The sequence below is a fragment of the Asterias rubens genome, chromosome 22 (genome assembly GCF_902459465.1).
Source record: "Asterias rubens chromosome 22, eAstRub1.3, whole genome shotgun sequence".
NCBI lineage: Eukaryota > Metazoa > Echinodermata > Asteroidea > Forcipulatida > Asteriidae > Asterias > Asterias rubens.
In genome coordinates, this window is record NC_047083.1 from 9,406,965 (window position 1) to 9,423,689 (window position 16,725).

Consider the following 16,725-nt stretch of genomic DNA (forward strand, 5'->3'; position numbering starts at 1 on the left):
TATCCGGAGGACATAATTGCATATGCAATAATGTCCGCCGGACGGTTTTGCATATGCAATCGTGTCCGCCCGGACGCTGCTGCATAATGCAATTGTATTTGCCCAGACACATATGCATATGCAGTTGTGTCCGCCCCGTGCAAAACCATCCAAGTTCTAAATCTGCGTTCTCGAAATCAAATTAGTGGAAAATTACTTCTTTCTCGAAAACTATGGCACTTCAGAGGGAGCCGTTTCTCACAATGTTTTATACCATTAACCTCTCCCCATTACTCGTCACCAAGAAAGGTTTTATGGTAATAATTATTTCTACGAATTTGATTTCGAGACCTCAGATTTAGAACTTGTGGTCTCGAAGTCAACCATCTAAACGCACACAACTGCGTGTGACAAGGGTGTTTTTTTCTTTCATTAGTATCTCATAAGTTCGATGTCCAATTGAGTTCAAATTTTCACAGGCTTGTTATTTTATGCATATGTTGAGATACACCAACTGTGAAGTATAGAGGTAAATTAAACGCACTTGGTCGACGGAACACGTTTGCCATTTTATTTTACAAGCATGTCATGAATGACATGGGAAATGTTCGGCTGTCGGGTATTCGCTGCAATCATAAAATACGTGAATATTCATGCAGCATATTATAGGTAGATTCAATGATGCACGCTCGCTTAAGCGCGCACATACCTGTACAGTCATGTACATGTCCGCCCTGGACACGATTGCATATGCAAAAGTGTCCGGAACGGACAGTATTGCATGGCGGACCCAATTGCATCTGACACCGGCTAAGAGACTCAACTCATAATTATTATGCTAAGTAAACAACAGCTAAATACCAGTCACAAGCAATATATGGCATGACAATTTTGGCCAGCAACCTGTGAAAAATAAGCAAGCTATTTTCGTGCTTAAGCAATTTTATTTGCTTAAGCAGCTCTATGAAATTGGCCCATAGTGTTGATAGTGCCACTGTGAGAAACGGCTCCTCTGCAACGTTGGTTTGAGAACGAAGTAATTTCTCACTAAAAATATATTTGAATAGAATGCGAGACATCAACTGTGCAAACTCGAAATCGAGCATATGAAAGCACCCAACTTGCGTGGCAAGGGTGTTTTTTCTTCCATTATTCACTCGCAACTCCGACGACCAAATAAGCACAAATTTTCACAAGCTGTTTGTTATTTTATGCATTATGTTAGATACACCAACTGGGAACAGCCAATACTACGTGTTTTGGTAACTCAGCAAAAGGTGTCAATGCCCTTAGTGTACAAGGTCAACTCTTAAGAAGGTTGCAACCCATGACGTCAGATGTTTACTATAAACGGCCACTTAGTCTGGAGTTATCAAGCGGACATGTTCACGGATCAGTGAATAAAAAATAAAACAAATAAATACCCTTGGATTTTGCACCCATTGTGTTTATCAATGTGATACGAATAACACATACGAAAACATTTGTTAAGCTCAGATGTCGGTAACGTACAGAAATGTTTTTGCTGGCAGTGTAAGCACTTTATTTAATCTACATTATACATAAACTGACAAACCTGTAGAAGTTTGGTTTGAGATCTACCGACCATCTGGGTCACGAACAAAATAGTGAAAAAACAATTACACATATTTCTTATGACATTATATAGATTTAAAACAAATGAATAAAACGCTCACTGCGCAATAAACTCCAAACGGAAGTTCTGTGCTTTCATATGCTTTAATTCTAGACCTCAAAATCTAAATCCGAGGTCTCGAAATCAAAATCGCATAACATTATTTCTTTCTCGAAAACTACGTCACTTCAGAGGGAGCCGTTTCTCACAATGTTTTATACTACCAACCTCTCCTCATAACTTGTTACCTAGTAAGGTTTTATGATAATAATTATTTTGAGTAGTTACCAATAGTGTCCACTGCTTTTAATTAACAATAAATAATCGGTGAAAATCTAATTTCATGAGGTGATCGTGAGACATAATTGCCGAAAATCTAGAGCGGTATGTCCACGCAGGAAGAATAATGATATATTGGGATAATATAATAATATGCTAAAGGCAGTGGACACTATTGGTAATAACTCAAAATAACTATTAGCATAAAACCTTACTTGATAACGAGTAATTGGGAGAGGTTGATAGTATAAAACATTGTGAGAAACGGCTCCCTCTGAAGTGACGTTGTTTTCGAGAAAGAAGTAATTTTCCACGAATTTGATTTCGAGAACTCAAGTTTAGAATTTTGAGGTCTCGAAATCAAGCATCTGAAAGCACACAACTTCATGTGACAAGGGTGTTTTTTCTTACATTTTCATCTCGCAACTTCGACGACCAATCGAGCTCAAATTTTCACTGGTTTGTTATTTTATGCATAATGTTGAGATACACCAACTGTGAAGACTAGTCTTTGACAATTACCAATAGTGTCCAGTGTCTTTAAATTTGCATCATATTTGAACACACAATCTGAGAAACGTTTCTGACAGTAACGTGTCTCATTTTTTTCAAAAAAATTGGGATAGAAATTGATGTATTTTTTGTCATAACCACATTACTTCGAATATCGCAAGATAGGGATTTGGAATTTCTTAAAAACAATGGCGAAAACCGGACCATCATATGCAAATTTCAGATATTGCGGAAAAAAGGGACAACATATTACTTGTCTATGTAATTCATCGTTTCTACATCAGTCTTTGGTATGTGTTCCTGCCGAATTCCCAAATAGACATTCCTGCAATTTTCTCATCATTTTTGTAAGTTTTAGAAACCGTGCATTACATATACAGCTTAGGGGAACCCCCCTACTTGAGCACGCAATAGCGCCCACGTCCCGGATGTGTGGTATACAAAGAAGAGATGCGACCAATCAAAATGCAGCACGTGAAAGGACGCTGAGCCTAAATGGTTTGATTGGTTGGTCTACAAAGAAAGCTGGTGGATTTCTCATTATTTAAAGGAGATGTCTTGTACGAATCTTAATATACCCTTGTAAAAGAAAAGGGAAAACAAAAATAGAACTTGGGCCACTTTAAGGTACTGGACTCCTTTGGAAATAGTTCAGTATCACAGAATATTATTCTTACTTGGTGTCAATCGAATCAGGCGCATCATGAACAATCTTTTTTTTTTTTTGGTGGGGGGGGGGTGGGTTGAGATATCAAACAAAGATAAAACTCTTCGCTTATCAATATTAGTACCAAATGTCTTAAGGTTATTCTCATGCATCTGTCTTTAGCTTGTTTAGGGGGCCACTTTGTGTTTCGTGGCTCCCGGGGCTGGATGTGTGCCCTAACATCTACAGCATTTTTCTAGTGTTTTAAAATACTTATCCGCTATCGAAATTTGGCGAGGGGGTATTTTGGGGACGTAGTTGAAGTCATGGGGGGCAAGTAGTAAAATCGGACGTGAAGTAAACGTTTTAAAATAATTGTTCACTTTATGCAGATTACTTGCAAGTCTTGTGACTAAAGATTTACATAAAATGAATAATTATTATAAAACGTTTACTTGACGTCCCGGGATTTCTGCAAACTACTTGCAAACCATGACTTCAACTACGTTCCCAAAATACCCCCTTGCCAAATTTCGCTAAGAGTCCAATAAATTACAAAATGCAAATAGAATCATCTTTGTAAGAAAACACACTTGTTGCACAAAACAGGCCTGAAGTCTTTTACTATATCCGAGTGCGGAGAAAAGTTACCTCTCTCTCGAAAACTACGTTTCTTCAGAGGGAGCCGTTTCTCACAACACTTTCAACAGCTCTCCACAATGCTCGTTTTTTGCTAACATTTTGTTTGAGTAATTACAAATAATATAGTATGCAATGGCTCAGGCAAAGTATATTAATTTTTGGAACCTTTGATTGTTTTAGTTCCATACAAATGTAGCTTTCTTTACCAGCGCATTGTATCTTTGTAAAATGCGCTTAGGCCTATAAGTCTTACTTATTTATTTATTATATAAATAAACTTAACAAAAACCGGTGAAAATTTAATTTCAAGAAGTGACGGAGCTCTGAGAAAATTGCTGAAAATCCAAAGCGACAATGTCCACGCAGGAAGAACAATCTGCAATGTCGGAATACACAATAATGATAAACGTTTCTGACAGTAACGTTTTTCAGATTCTTTTTTTTAAAGATAACATCTGATATCCTTTTTCCATAGTTTTTGTCTCCGACAACAATTATTTTGAGTAATTACCAAAAGTGTCCAGTGCATTTGAAACATCAGTTTCAGACCGAGGAAGCGAAATCGAGGCGGGATTTGTAACAACATAATTACCTCACATTACATGTGGAATATATGAATATGTAATTCCATCTTCTCAATTTTGTACACTATCAACCTCCCCATTACTCGTTATAAAGTAAGGTTTTATGCTAAACAATATTTTGAGTAATTTAACAGTGTCCACTGCCTTTTAACAGTGAAAATTTGCTGTAAGTCAGGAGAAAAGTAGAGCAAAGACACGTCTCAGACTTTGAAGAGAAAAAAATGGATATGACTTAATTTCAGAGGATAATATTTCACACAGTTCTATAGAAGCATGTGAAATATTATCCTCTGAAATGAAGTCATATCCATATTTTTTTCTTACAGAGTAAACTTTATAGCGTTTGTACGTTATTATTATTTTTTCCGGATCATGGGCTATTTTTTCTTCTTTTCAGATAATACAGTTTTCTTGGATAAGACTTCATTTCAGAGGGAAACAATCCACAGTTAGAAAACAAAAATGCTTCTAGTGTGAACTTCAAACTTGTTAAACAACGATGTTTTTTAGTATCCTGTCCTGGGAGTAGGGTAGGCCTGCAGCCGAGTTCACGAAATGCCAGGACAAATTAATTCTGTCTCGAGTTAGTACGAGTACACTCGTCCTAACTTGGGTTCTGTGCGTCCTAACGTCTATCGATACGGAACGAATTCGTTCGAAGTCCTAAGATTAATCCTAAGTTAGGAAGAGTTTGGTGAAAACGACGGCTGCCCCTTTAAAGAGAAATTATTACCCTTACCAACGCATAATTATAGATCGTGACCCTGGCATATATCAGCAGGCATCTGCGATTTCACTCAACACAAAAAGACCTAGACACGCAGTACGAGTTTAGCTATCAACTCGTGCAGACGTCAATACCAAGTGTAAAAAACCCTCCTGATTTTTTACAACCTTACACAAAAACCAGACAGTTTGCAGTCAAAACTACCTCAGTTTCGTCGAGGAATTGCAGTGGACTTTTTCAGTGATACTTTGTACGTACATTCTCAGTTGAAAATGAAGGCATTTTACGCGGTTCTTCTGCTGGCTGTGTGTGTAGCACGAGGTATGTTTTTCACTTTAATAACGAGCAGCCATTTTGTGTGCAGTATTATTTGGGTGTGGTAATTTTTTATGTTATGATACTCGATACTATACTGCATGCCTCACTGGTGGTGGGCTTCGCATCTTATGAAGTAGGAATGACTCACCATAGTAGCCAGTATATTTAGGGTGGTTCTGGAAACTTCCGTCCCTTGATGCTTCACAAAGACAGAGGCCCTTTTCGAAATGACGGCTTCGGCTTTGGATTCGGGCTTACATGGCGGTTTAAGGCTCCGTTCTATCGACTGAATCGCGCGTGCACGCAAAGCACGTGCAAAATTGTTTAAACAAACAGGCGGGCCCCAGCCCGAGCCGAATCCAAAACAGAAGCCGTGGTTTCGAAAGGGCCTATGAGCTAATAAATGCAAATCAATCGTAGTTGCTAAGTAAAGTGTGATGTCACAATACAAATCAATATGGTATTACTGACAACATGTCTTGGGATGTATTGCTTTGTGAAACCGGCCCCTGGGCCCAATTTCATAGATAGAACTGTTAGTGTTTAGCAGAAAACACTGCGTGACAAATTTCTTTGTTAAGCAAAAGGACGGCTTTGTGGAGGTGCTGGTCACACGTTTCTCCTTGCAACTAACTGGCTTGGTATTTTTAATCTATTTTGTTTCATCTTTATTTATCGTTTTTTTTAATTTTATGCCAGGACACTATTGGTAATTATACTCAAAATAACTATTAGCACAAATCAGGAAATCCATTACCAATAGTGTCCAGTGTCTTTAAAAACTAAAACTAAACTAAACTAAAAGTTGAGTGGGGCTCCAGTGTCAACAATCAAACCTTATTTTAAATTTTGCCTGGTAACCTGTCTCTGTTAAGCAATACTTTTCTTTGCTGAGCAAGTTTTTGAGCCTGTACAGGCTTTATGAAATTAGGCCCCACTGTGACCCCTCCTATAGGAAGCAACTTTAAATAATTATAACACAACTCTTGCTTGTTCTGTTTTCTGGTTGCCTGAAACAAAGGTCACGTGGGGTGAACTAACACTAGTGCCTAAAAAGTGTTTTAAAATAGTGCCTGGTTACATCGCCCTCTCTTGACGTGAACCATGAACAGCAACTAAATAACTTTCTTTCTTTTCCAAATTTCTTGTCTTATTTCACATTTAAGACAGAGCTTTGTTATAAAACAAATATTGACTGGGATAGTTCAGTAACTAGTGCATCTATTCCCCGAGGGCCTTTGAGTGACCCGAAGAGGGACCTATTTCCCGAGGCCAAAGGGGGGGGGGGGATAGACATACACTCGTGTGGTCTTGACCAGTTGACATTTCGAACAGTAAAAAAAATATAATATATTTTTGAGAACTTTTTGTTTTGTTTTTTTGTTTTCATTGCCTGAGCACCTTGGTGCATTTGACACAATTTCGTTAGTTATTATTATTATTATGTTTGGTTTATTGCAGCATCGGCTCTGAAATGCTACACATGCACTGATTGCCATCTTTCTGGATTTCTGGCAATTGTCGAGAACTCGGCTGAATGCAGTGTTTTTCAGGGCAGCTGCAGAAAGACAGTGACTGGCGGCGGTAAGCTTGTTTTTAAATGAAATTGGCCCACTGGTTTTCCTCAACCTAACGCTAATTTTGAGCAGAAAATGTTCATGAATAGATACAATAAAAGTCACAATTGACAGTTCAGTGGAGTTTACTTTAATTGTCGTGAAAACAGCAACAAAACCTGGCACATTCTCTTCAACAAAGTCAAATGTTTAGTCACGTGACAGCGAGTACCAACTACCGCTCTGTTTCTATACAGGGCGAGAGTCAAAATGAAGTTGACTGAGATTTATGATTTAAAAACAAAACACCAACTGACACTCAAAACCCCAGTGAAGCACATAATTAAACAAGCATTCTTTCCTGCTTACTTGAAGTAAAGAATGAATCAAATTAATCATTCCTAAGTCTGTTTTACTGAAAGCACTCATGTGAGTAGCTGTCCATTGAATGTTAAAGGCAGTGGACACTACTGGTAATTGTCAAAATAATTATTAGCATAAAACCTTACTTGATAACGAGTAATTGGGAGAGGTTGATGGTATAAAACATTGTGAGAAACCACTCCTTCTGAAGTGCCATAGTTTTCAAGAAAGAAGTAATTTTCCATGAATTTCATTTCGAGACCTCAAGTTTAGAATTTGAGGTCACGAAATCAACCATCTAAACGCACACAACTTCGTGTGACAAGGGTGTTTTTTTCTTTCATTATTATCTCACAAGTTCGATGACCAATTGAGCTCAAATTTTCACCTGTTTGTTATTTTATGCATAAGTTGAGATACACCAACTGTGAAGGCTAGTCTTTGACAACTATCAATAGTGTCCACTGCCTTTAAAGACACTGGACACTATTGGTAATTGTCAAAGACCAGTCTTCCCACTCGGTTTATGTCAACATATATGCATACAATAACAAACCTGTGATGAATGATCAATTTGTTCAGTCTTGTTATCTAATAAGCAGGAGAGTGCTTGTTAAATATTAGCTTAACTGAACTTTTGAAGAAAAAAAAATACACTTCACCAATCCCAGTCAACTTCTTTTTGACACGCCCTGTATATAAAAGGAAGACTGTCGACAGATAGCTACGTACATTTTTCCAACTCATTAGAAACCAGGGATATGAAGAGCAACTTACTTTCACAGGGTAACAAATTCATCGTATTACTAGAGCTTTGTGCAACCTTAGGAAAAGGCGCTGGTGCTATTATTATATTGGTAGTGCCCCAGCACGTTAAAGATGTCAGTTTTTTGGTCGATTTGACCCAAACATTTTGATTTAAAATTCAATAGATTTTTGATAGGGGTTCGAGAAAGTTACAAGCTTTCATTTCAGCCATTGCTTGAAAAGTCCGTCAATTATTAGTAGCAGTGAAATTAAGTGCTCAAAATTAGTTTTTGTCGGGATCCCGACAATATATCACATGACCAATATTTATATGTTTTATAAGAAACATTTTAAATTGTTCATGGTTTCTGATAAATTTTTTTCGTAAGAGCGCGTGATACTCTTTCAAATACCATTCACTAAATTTTATTTTTTATTGTTTAATGTTTGGGGCCCAAAATCTTACATAGCATCTTTAATCCCTAGGTTGTTGGTTTAAACCCCACTCTGGTATTGTTTTCAACCCCAAATCATTTTAAATATAATTCAAAATTATTTTCCTTTATATGATCTAAACCCTACAGTTGTTTCTAGAGGATGTGCAACAGGGGTCGAGTGCGAGGTAACTAACTTACTCGCAAAATGCAGTAAGGGGGCGGAGGACAACTGCCAGATCTGCTGCGACACCGACAACTGCAATGGCGCCGTCGCAGCAAAGGGCTCCCTCCTGGGTCTCGCCCTGGCACTTGTGACCGCTGCGTTCAGTAGGTACTTGTAGTATCTTAGGGGTCGAAGACATGCACAAGCTTAGAGTTGATGTTAGGAAGTAACCCATAATCATGTTTTGGGACTAATTATTAAAAACGATCTGGCATGACTCAAAGTCCAACAGTCCATTTCTCAAAGCTGTAAGTTAATTTTGGTGTTATCTGAAATAGTAATAATTATAGTTGACAATCATTATAGCTAGCTCGTAAACTCAGAATCTTTACTGGACCGGAATCAAAATGAGACCACAAATTAACTTTTCATTTTAGGCATTTCTTTCAAGCAACTTAAAGGCACTCGACACAATTGTCAAAGACCAGTGTTCTCACTTGGTGTATCCCATCATAAGCATAACATAACAAGCATGTGGAAATTTGGGCTCAACTGGTCATCGAAGTTGCGAGAAAATGATGAAAGAAAAAACACCCTTGTTGGATGAATTTACTTGGATGAATAAAATACTTCCAGCTAGAAGTCTTTTAAAGGAACACGTTGCCGTTTTACTTTGCGAACTAACACAGTCGGCCATTTATGGGAGTCAAAATTTTGACTCCCATAAATGGCCGAAGGAGTGATACTTGTGTGGATCATTATACTCTACTTTTAAAATATCTTTCTAATCATTTGCATTTTATAACGAACGGTTACAAACGCTTTTGAAAGACCAACTCGTCCGATCCAAGACAACGTGTTCCTTTAATATTTTAGTGAGAAGTTACCTCTTTCTCAAAAAACTATGTTACTTCACAGGGAGTTGTTTCCCACAATGTTTATTAGCTCTCTAATTTTGTTAAAGTTTTTAAGTTAATATTTGTTTTTTAGTAATTACCAAACGTGTGCCTTCCCTTTAAAGGCAACCGGCTGAACCACATGCAAAAGAAACACCTTGACCCAACAACATTATATTCTTTAAGTTGTAACTATTTAATAGTATCACAAATAATAAGAATGCAAAACTGATATACAATTGAACTTTCTAGTTGGATTTGGCCAGGAGCAAGTCCCCTTTAAAATTGCCTCGTGGGACAGGCCTTTGACCAAAACAACAGGCATTCAGAAAGTCAACTCTTTGCACTCACAACTCTACGGAAAAAAAATTACTCTATGGTTGTGTCTCAATGACAGAACAACAAACCCTTTAGCCTTCACATCGGCGGACCATAAAATGAATCCAGCCCACGATAACAAAGTTTACAACAAATCTTTGTTTATCAAACATAAAAGTTACCCTTGGAAATAATATTGTCAGTGCACAGCAACATATTGACAATACAATATTGGGTTATTCAAACCGATTCGCCCCCTCAATAGCGTTGTGTCACAAACGAACCAACGCCCCAACAGCAAGCGCCAGCTTTATACACAAACATTTTGGTAGGTTGAGAGAGAAAGAAAAACAAAGTCTAATGTTAAGGGTCCGATTTCCTGTAACTTCCGATTTGCCATTGTTCCTCAAATGAAATTGGTACTTAAAGGTAAACCTTTGGTAGTTCATCCAAAAGTGCATGGTACTTATAGGGGGTATGCCTTTAGCAGTTACTCAAAAAATGGTCATAACAAAACTTCCTTCGTAAGAAGCACTGCAGCTGTTGGCAAATGTTAAACATTTTTAGAAAAAACAATTCCCTTCAAAGGGATGTGGTTTTAGAGAGAGAGGGATTCAAAAGCATTTACTTATACACCAAGGAAGTTTTGGTAGTCTAATCTTTGTGATGTATTAACGGTAGCGATCATAACCATAAACTTTTTTGTAAACTTGCTTGAAAAGGAAGAACAATTATTAGTAGCTAAGCAATATATTGAGGTGTTACAAATACAAGCTCCTACAGTTTTGGTGCTGTAATGCACTAGTCTTGTACTCCAGGCTGAATGAGTCTCTATGCTATTTTTAAGAACCACCCCAACTCATTTAGAGATTATTACATGGTGTTACCGCAAACTCTTCCATATGCTATTTTTACTATTTTTTACTTATTGTGCCAACTTAAAGAGTCTTTCTTTCGGATCAATTTGTTTTTGGCTCATACTGTTTTTATATCTGTATGTTGTTGTTTTAGTTGGTCTTTTAAAGACCAATTTTTTTTTGTTATCGTTGAGTGGAATCCTCAATATTAAACAACTTGTTTAGAACAAAAAAGGTCAATTTGTAAAGTTCTGTGGTGTTGTCGATCTGTAGAGTTATTTCCTGTTTATAGTTCCTCACAAAACTGTCTGCGACTATTTTGTCAGCATTTCCAATCATGTGTAATGCTATACATTGGCATACATCCAGTAAGTACTTAAGGCCAAATAAAAAGATGCAGTTAATACCGAAACAAACACGATCCAGTTGAAATATCTCCACCTTGAGAGCCTAACAAAATGAGCCTGTTGAATGATGTACTAGCGTAAACACAGTGTATTGCTCACAATTTAGGGGAATTCTTTAGACTGCAGCACGCAATAACTGTGTAGACATTGTGAATGCATAATACAATTTTAAAATGTTGATGTTTGTTGGTGGTTGTTTGGGCACCTCTGAAAAACAGTGTTTTAACTGAGAGGTCACCCAAGGGTAAATAATAAATGCATAATGCATTAAATGAGGCATACAAAATACATCCAAAGTGAGACCGGATGTTGGCGTATCCGTAACTTGTCAATATCTTAGTTCATGGTGCTAGTTAGTCTAGGTTCCTAGACCATTGGTGTTGCGTGGTCACACACTGTAATGAACGAACGCTAGCGGGCGCTCTGTTTCTCTGATTTCCGGTGCCCGGAAATTAGAGAAACAGAGCGCCCGCCAGCGTCCGTTCATTACAAGCGTGTACAGTTTTTGCCGTGCATAATCGGAACGTTCGTTGTGTGTGACCACGCAACACCAATGGTCTAGGAACCTAGACTAGGTGCTAGTCGGAAGCAATACAACCGTTAGACTTGATGTCAAGTCGTTAGGCGCTGCATATTTCTAACAAAATACACATTATGCCGTTGTTCATGAAACAGTCACAGTGCGATTATACATTCATGCAGCGGTCGTTGGTAGCGCGTGACACACGTACTGGGATCGATGATGAGTGTACCGTCCCCATGAGCCAGCCCTGAGCCAAACAAAAACATATTTTAGATTTTGCTTTGGGTACTTTCATTAGCCCTTTTGAGATATGGTTGTCACAAGAGGGCGCTGTTTGGATTTATCAGTTTTGAGTGTTGCGTGAGTTTTGAATGCGTGCTGAAAGTGAAACTTATCCTCAAAATTGAGGAAGGATTTGTATTTTTGACCTTGCAAACAATTGAGGCTGTTTTGTTAAATGTTTTTGATACTATGTGCACAGGATCCAGATTTCGAGACCTCAGATTTAGAACTTGAGTTCTCGAAATCAAGCATCTGAAAGCACACAACTTCATGTGACAAGGGTGTTTTTTCTTTTATTATTATCTCGCAACTTCGACGACCGATCGAGCTCAAATTCTCACTGGTTTGTTATTTTATGCATAATGTTGAGATACACCAACTGTGAAGACTAGTCTTTGACAATTACCAATAGTGTCCAGTGTCTTTAAATTTGCATCATATTTGAACACACAATCTGAGAAACGTTTCTGACAGTAACGTGTCTCATTTTCAAAAAAAATTGGGATAGAAATTGATGTATTTTTTGTCAAAACCACATTACTTCGAATATCGCAAGATAGGGATTTGGAATTTCTTAAAAACAATGGCGAAAACCGGACCATCATATGCAAATTTCAGATATTGCGGAAAAAAGGGACAACATATTACTTGTGTATGTAATTCATCGTTTCTACATCAGTCTTTGGTATGTGTTCCTGCCGAATTCCCAAATTAGTGATCAGTTATACCACAATCATAGACATTCCTGCAATGTTCTCATCATTTTTGTAAGTTTTAGAAACCGTGCATTACATACAGGTTATAGACAATGGGCCGTGAGGTTAATATCTCTTTAGTTTTTCAATTCAATGACCACCATCTGGGGTGGGGGTGAAAAGTGGATAATATGGGACCCAATACCCTTCTCAGCAGCATATTTTTTTTCAAAGTCGCAAATATTGCATATGAGCGAGAACGGCTGGCTCAAAGTGTCAGTTAACATCAAGTGTATGTTATAAATTCATTACAAAAAAACCTTAGTTACTAATACAAATTCAAATGAAATTTCACCCTGAGAGCAATGTTTATTGATTTTGATGAAGGAAAACATACAAAAATAGTAGATTCTTTAAATTAGATCAATAAAATAGTGGTTTTTAAAGTAAAAAATGTAGTTCATGTTTTTTGGAACAAAACAAGAATGTATGCCTTAAACAAAAGTGAAAAACTCGCTCTAAAGGCATACAAATGTAGAATCTTTGTAAGGTGTGCTATATTATGCAACTACAGACTGCTATGGTTAAATCTCCAACTCCAGCGGTGAGCTTTGGAGGCGTAGCCTGAGGAAAAATAGAATGCTCTGGGGGTCGCCATTGGATGCAAAGTTTCAACCACAACACTCCAAGCACTCAATATTTTTTTGTCGGCCAATAGGGGTCGAAATGTGCGCAAGAGGATGGTACACGTGTTTACACACCAATGCGCAGGTAAACATGTATACCATCCCTAACCTTAGTGCATGTTTTGACCCCTAAATTGGCCTAGACCCTCTGCAAGTGGGCTTCGCGTTATGCAATGGGTGACATTGAGGTTTTAAACCTGCCAAAGTACATAACCCTGTACAAATATGCCATAACAGTGGGTGGTTTTCCTTTATTGTGAGAACTAAAAAGGTTAGCCTTTTTGTGGAGTCCAATTTTTGACACAAAAATGTCAAAAGGTAAAAACGCTATAAATCTCACAATATGCATAGGCACCCCCCGCCGCCTTAGAGTTCCCCAAATGGCATTGCAATAAGAACTTGATATACAGTATACTGTGGGGGGTTAAAGCATATTTTTTTATAGGTTTTTCGCTGTACGAGGTTGAAAAATCACTGTACGACCCCACAGTAAACTGTATATCAGGTACTGCGGTACCGTGCCAGAATTGTGCAGTTCGTCGTTCAACATGTGATTCATGCTACTAATGCTTCAAGCACCCTGCCGCTTTGAATTCATAACATTGCATTGCAGTAAAAACTTGATACAGTATACCGTGGGGATTGAAGCAAGTTTTTTTTATAGTTTTTTTTGCTGTACGAGGTTGAAAAACCACTATTCGATCCCACAGTATACTGTATAACAGGCAGTACTGCGGTACCGCGCCAAAATTAAGCAGTTCGTCGTCCAACATGTGATTCATGCTACAAGTGAATTCAAAGCGGGATGCTTGAGTAAAGAGCCTTGGACAATTTGCAAGATGCTGAATATTACACCATTTTCTGACTAACCTTTTTCAATTGGTAGATGATTTGTTGTTGTTAGAGGATATCAGCAGATGAATAAACAACTTTTTGTACCAGAATAACTTTAGTACTTCCTTAGGTTATTTAAATCAAACTACATTGTACATCAAAAGAGTCCATCCACTCTATGTTAAACTTTTCTCTCCAGGATACAATGATGCAAACCAATAATGGGCCATTGGCACAACCTGCATAGTATATTAAGTATATTTTGTTTCATTGACGCAGCACTGTAGCTTATTGATGCAAGTCTTTGTACTCACATATTTATAAAAGCAGCTTTTCAAGTCCATCTGTGCGATTCTGTAATACTATGAATAAGAAAAATAATCCCCGACACAAGTGCCTCAAAGAAACAAAATATACTTGGCTATCAAGCATATGGCCCCAGTCTCTCTACTGTAATCATAGACAGTCAAATAATTGCTCTAATCTTCTTCAGGATCAGATAACTCGTCATCTTCATCTTCATCATCGAGGTGAGCATGTCCAGTTATATTGTTACAGTTCTCTCTGGCACACTTACAGAGATCAATACATGAAACAGTGTTCTGCAATAAGTACAGGTGTTGGTATCGCTGCATTTGTTCTTCGTGCAACTTCCAGAACAGTTGGCAAACTCCATGACACTATCTGGTGCTGGTGGAAGGGTCATCCAATTGATGAGAAGGTTGCCATTTTCCATCTTCCATCCATGGTTAGAAGGTAGTGGGATCTCTGGAGTGGGTTGAAGGCTTCTCTTCCATATACCTGCCAAATCAAAACAATGAGTCATAATTACTAAATAGGTATTATTTGGTAAACAGTTATTCCACGAATTACATGTCTGCAAATTATTAAATTTGAGAAAAAAGGGAACATGCTAGCCACAGACGATTTCACATCTAGAGTTATTTCCTTTTTTGCCAAAACGTTCAATGTGCTATAATAAAAAATAGCTTCACACTGTTTTATGAGAGTTGATTGTGGATTTTAGGGTGATAAATTGCTTTGCCTCATTGATGAATTCATTTCAGAATTTGAAAACAACGCATGTGTGCATTAAGTTGATAAATTGTAAACTCAATTGAAAAGTTAACCAAGAAACATTGTTTTAAAATAACAATGGCAATTGTGGATACATGTACAACGATACCAGTTGTGCGTACATGGTAAAATTTAATTATTTCGGCGTGTACAAAATGTTACAGTTTTGGCAAGACATGCTAGGGTACTACATACATGCTAAAATAAAATAATTTCTGCCATGAACAACGTATGTACCAGTTCCAGTTGTGGATTAATTTAGGGGGTTAACCTGTTCTGACATAAAATTAAATATTTTAGCAGTTGCGGTTTGTATAATTCTAGTAAATTGTAGTAGAACTTCTACATAGTAGAAGTAGGCCTAGGCCCACTATGCTAAAAATATAATTAATTTTAAAAGGGAAGCTTTCACAGTTTCAGTTTTAGAACAACCATATTATTATTATGATAAATAATATCTCCAAACCGTGTTAAAAACTGTAAGTTTAATGAAAATCTTATGATGGTGTTGACATTGTGTATTTTGTCCTACAACATGTACAACAAGCACCCAAACCCTTTGTATTATAATTAAGTTTTTGCTTGCTGCTTGATCTGTCCTTACTCATGATTGTAGTATTGTCGTCAAATCGGAAAGACTAAAATTCCATTGGCATTAGACTATAATAGTATACAATGTACTTGTCATGCTTGTAAAAAAATACATTTGACATACCTGTACAAGCAGAGCTGCTGGCAACCATTTCTCTGCTCTTCGTCATCCGTTGAGTTACTCGTAAAATGTGTTGCTTGTCAGTAAATCTCGAATAACAAATGCGGTGGAATCCTGCATCGCACGGAATTGCCATCGCCGATGCAATGTTGTCGCCATGTCTTCTCGTTTTGCTCTAGTAAGAGCGTTGAGAATATTGATCCAGATCCAGATGTCTGTTGAACTCGGCAGCATGTTTGTTGACGAAATCTTTTGCTATTTCGGCCTGATCGCCCTCTAAATGTTGCCATTGAAGAACAAAATCTACAAAACGAGCCCATGTCTTTTACATGGGCTATTACATTACTATTGCACATGCTATTACATTTCACTAACTTGGGTTTTTTTGGCCGGGAAAGTACACATAAACCACCGTTTCTGAAAACATTCTTCGTCGCTCGATAGAATTTCGTCCTCAGACGAGTCGGCCAATTTGCGCTATCCCGTCCATCCTGGTGCCGACAGTAGAGCGCTTCTCATTGGTCCGTACGGACAGTGGGATTTTTGTCGGAGTTACGGCTTATCTGATTGGCTAACCATTTTAATGGAGGCTCGTGTAAAATATTGAGACGTTCTTTGTAACATTGTGAAGTCAAAAGTCGGTATCTATCTTGTGAAAAGCTATGGTAACTAAGATTTATTTTTCAATTTACTATAATGGTTGTCCGACTTCCACCCCTTTCCTGGGTCATTAACGGAAAAGATAAACTGCCAGGGCCCATTGTCTATTAGGGGGAGCACGCAATAGCGCCCACGCCCCGGATTCGACCAATCAAAATGCAGCAAGTGAAAGGACGCTGAGCCTAATA

The 16,725-nt window shown here is 37.8% G+C and overlaps 2 protein-coding genes across 2 annotated transcripts; one reads left to right on the plus strand and one right to left on the minus strand.

The window, feature by feature from the left end:
* The first annotated feature begins 5,077 nt into the window (after positions 1–5,077).
* LOC117305140 (lymphocyte antigen 6E-like) lies at positions 5,078–9,112 on the plus strand. The gene is made up of 3 exons (XM_033789921.1): positions 5,078–5,327; positions 6,786–6,908; positions 8,575–9,112. The coding sequence occupies exons 1-3, from the start codon at positions 5,279–5,281 to the stop codon at positions 8,766–8,768; spliced, it is 366 nt and encodes a 121-aa protein (XP_033645812.1). The 5' UTR covers positions 5,078–5,278; the 3' UTR covers positions 8,769–9,112.
* A 3,794-nt stretch (positions 9,113–12,906) lies between these two features.
* Positions 12,907–16,351, minus strand: LOC117305138. The gene is made up of 2 exons (XM_033789918.1): positions 15,881–16,351; positions 12,907–14,889 (listed from the first exon to the last, which is right to left on the minus strand). The coding sequence occupies exons 1-2, from the start codon at positions 16,011–16,013 to the stop codon at positions 14,633–14,635; spliced, it is 390 nt and encodes a 129-aa protein (XP_033645809.1). The 5' UTR covers positions 16,014–16,351; the 3' UTR covers positions 12,907–14,632.
* Positions 16,352–16,725: the final 374 nt, after the last annotated feature.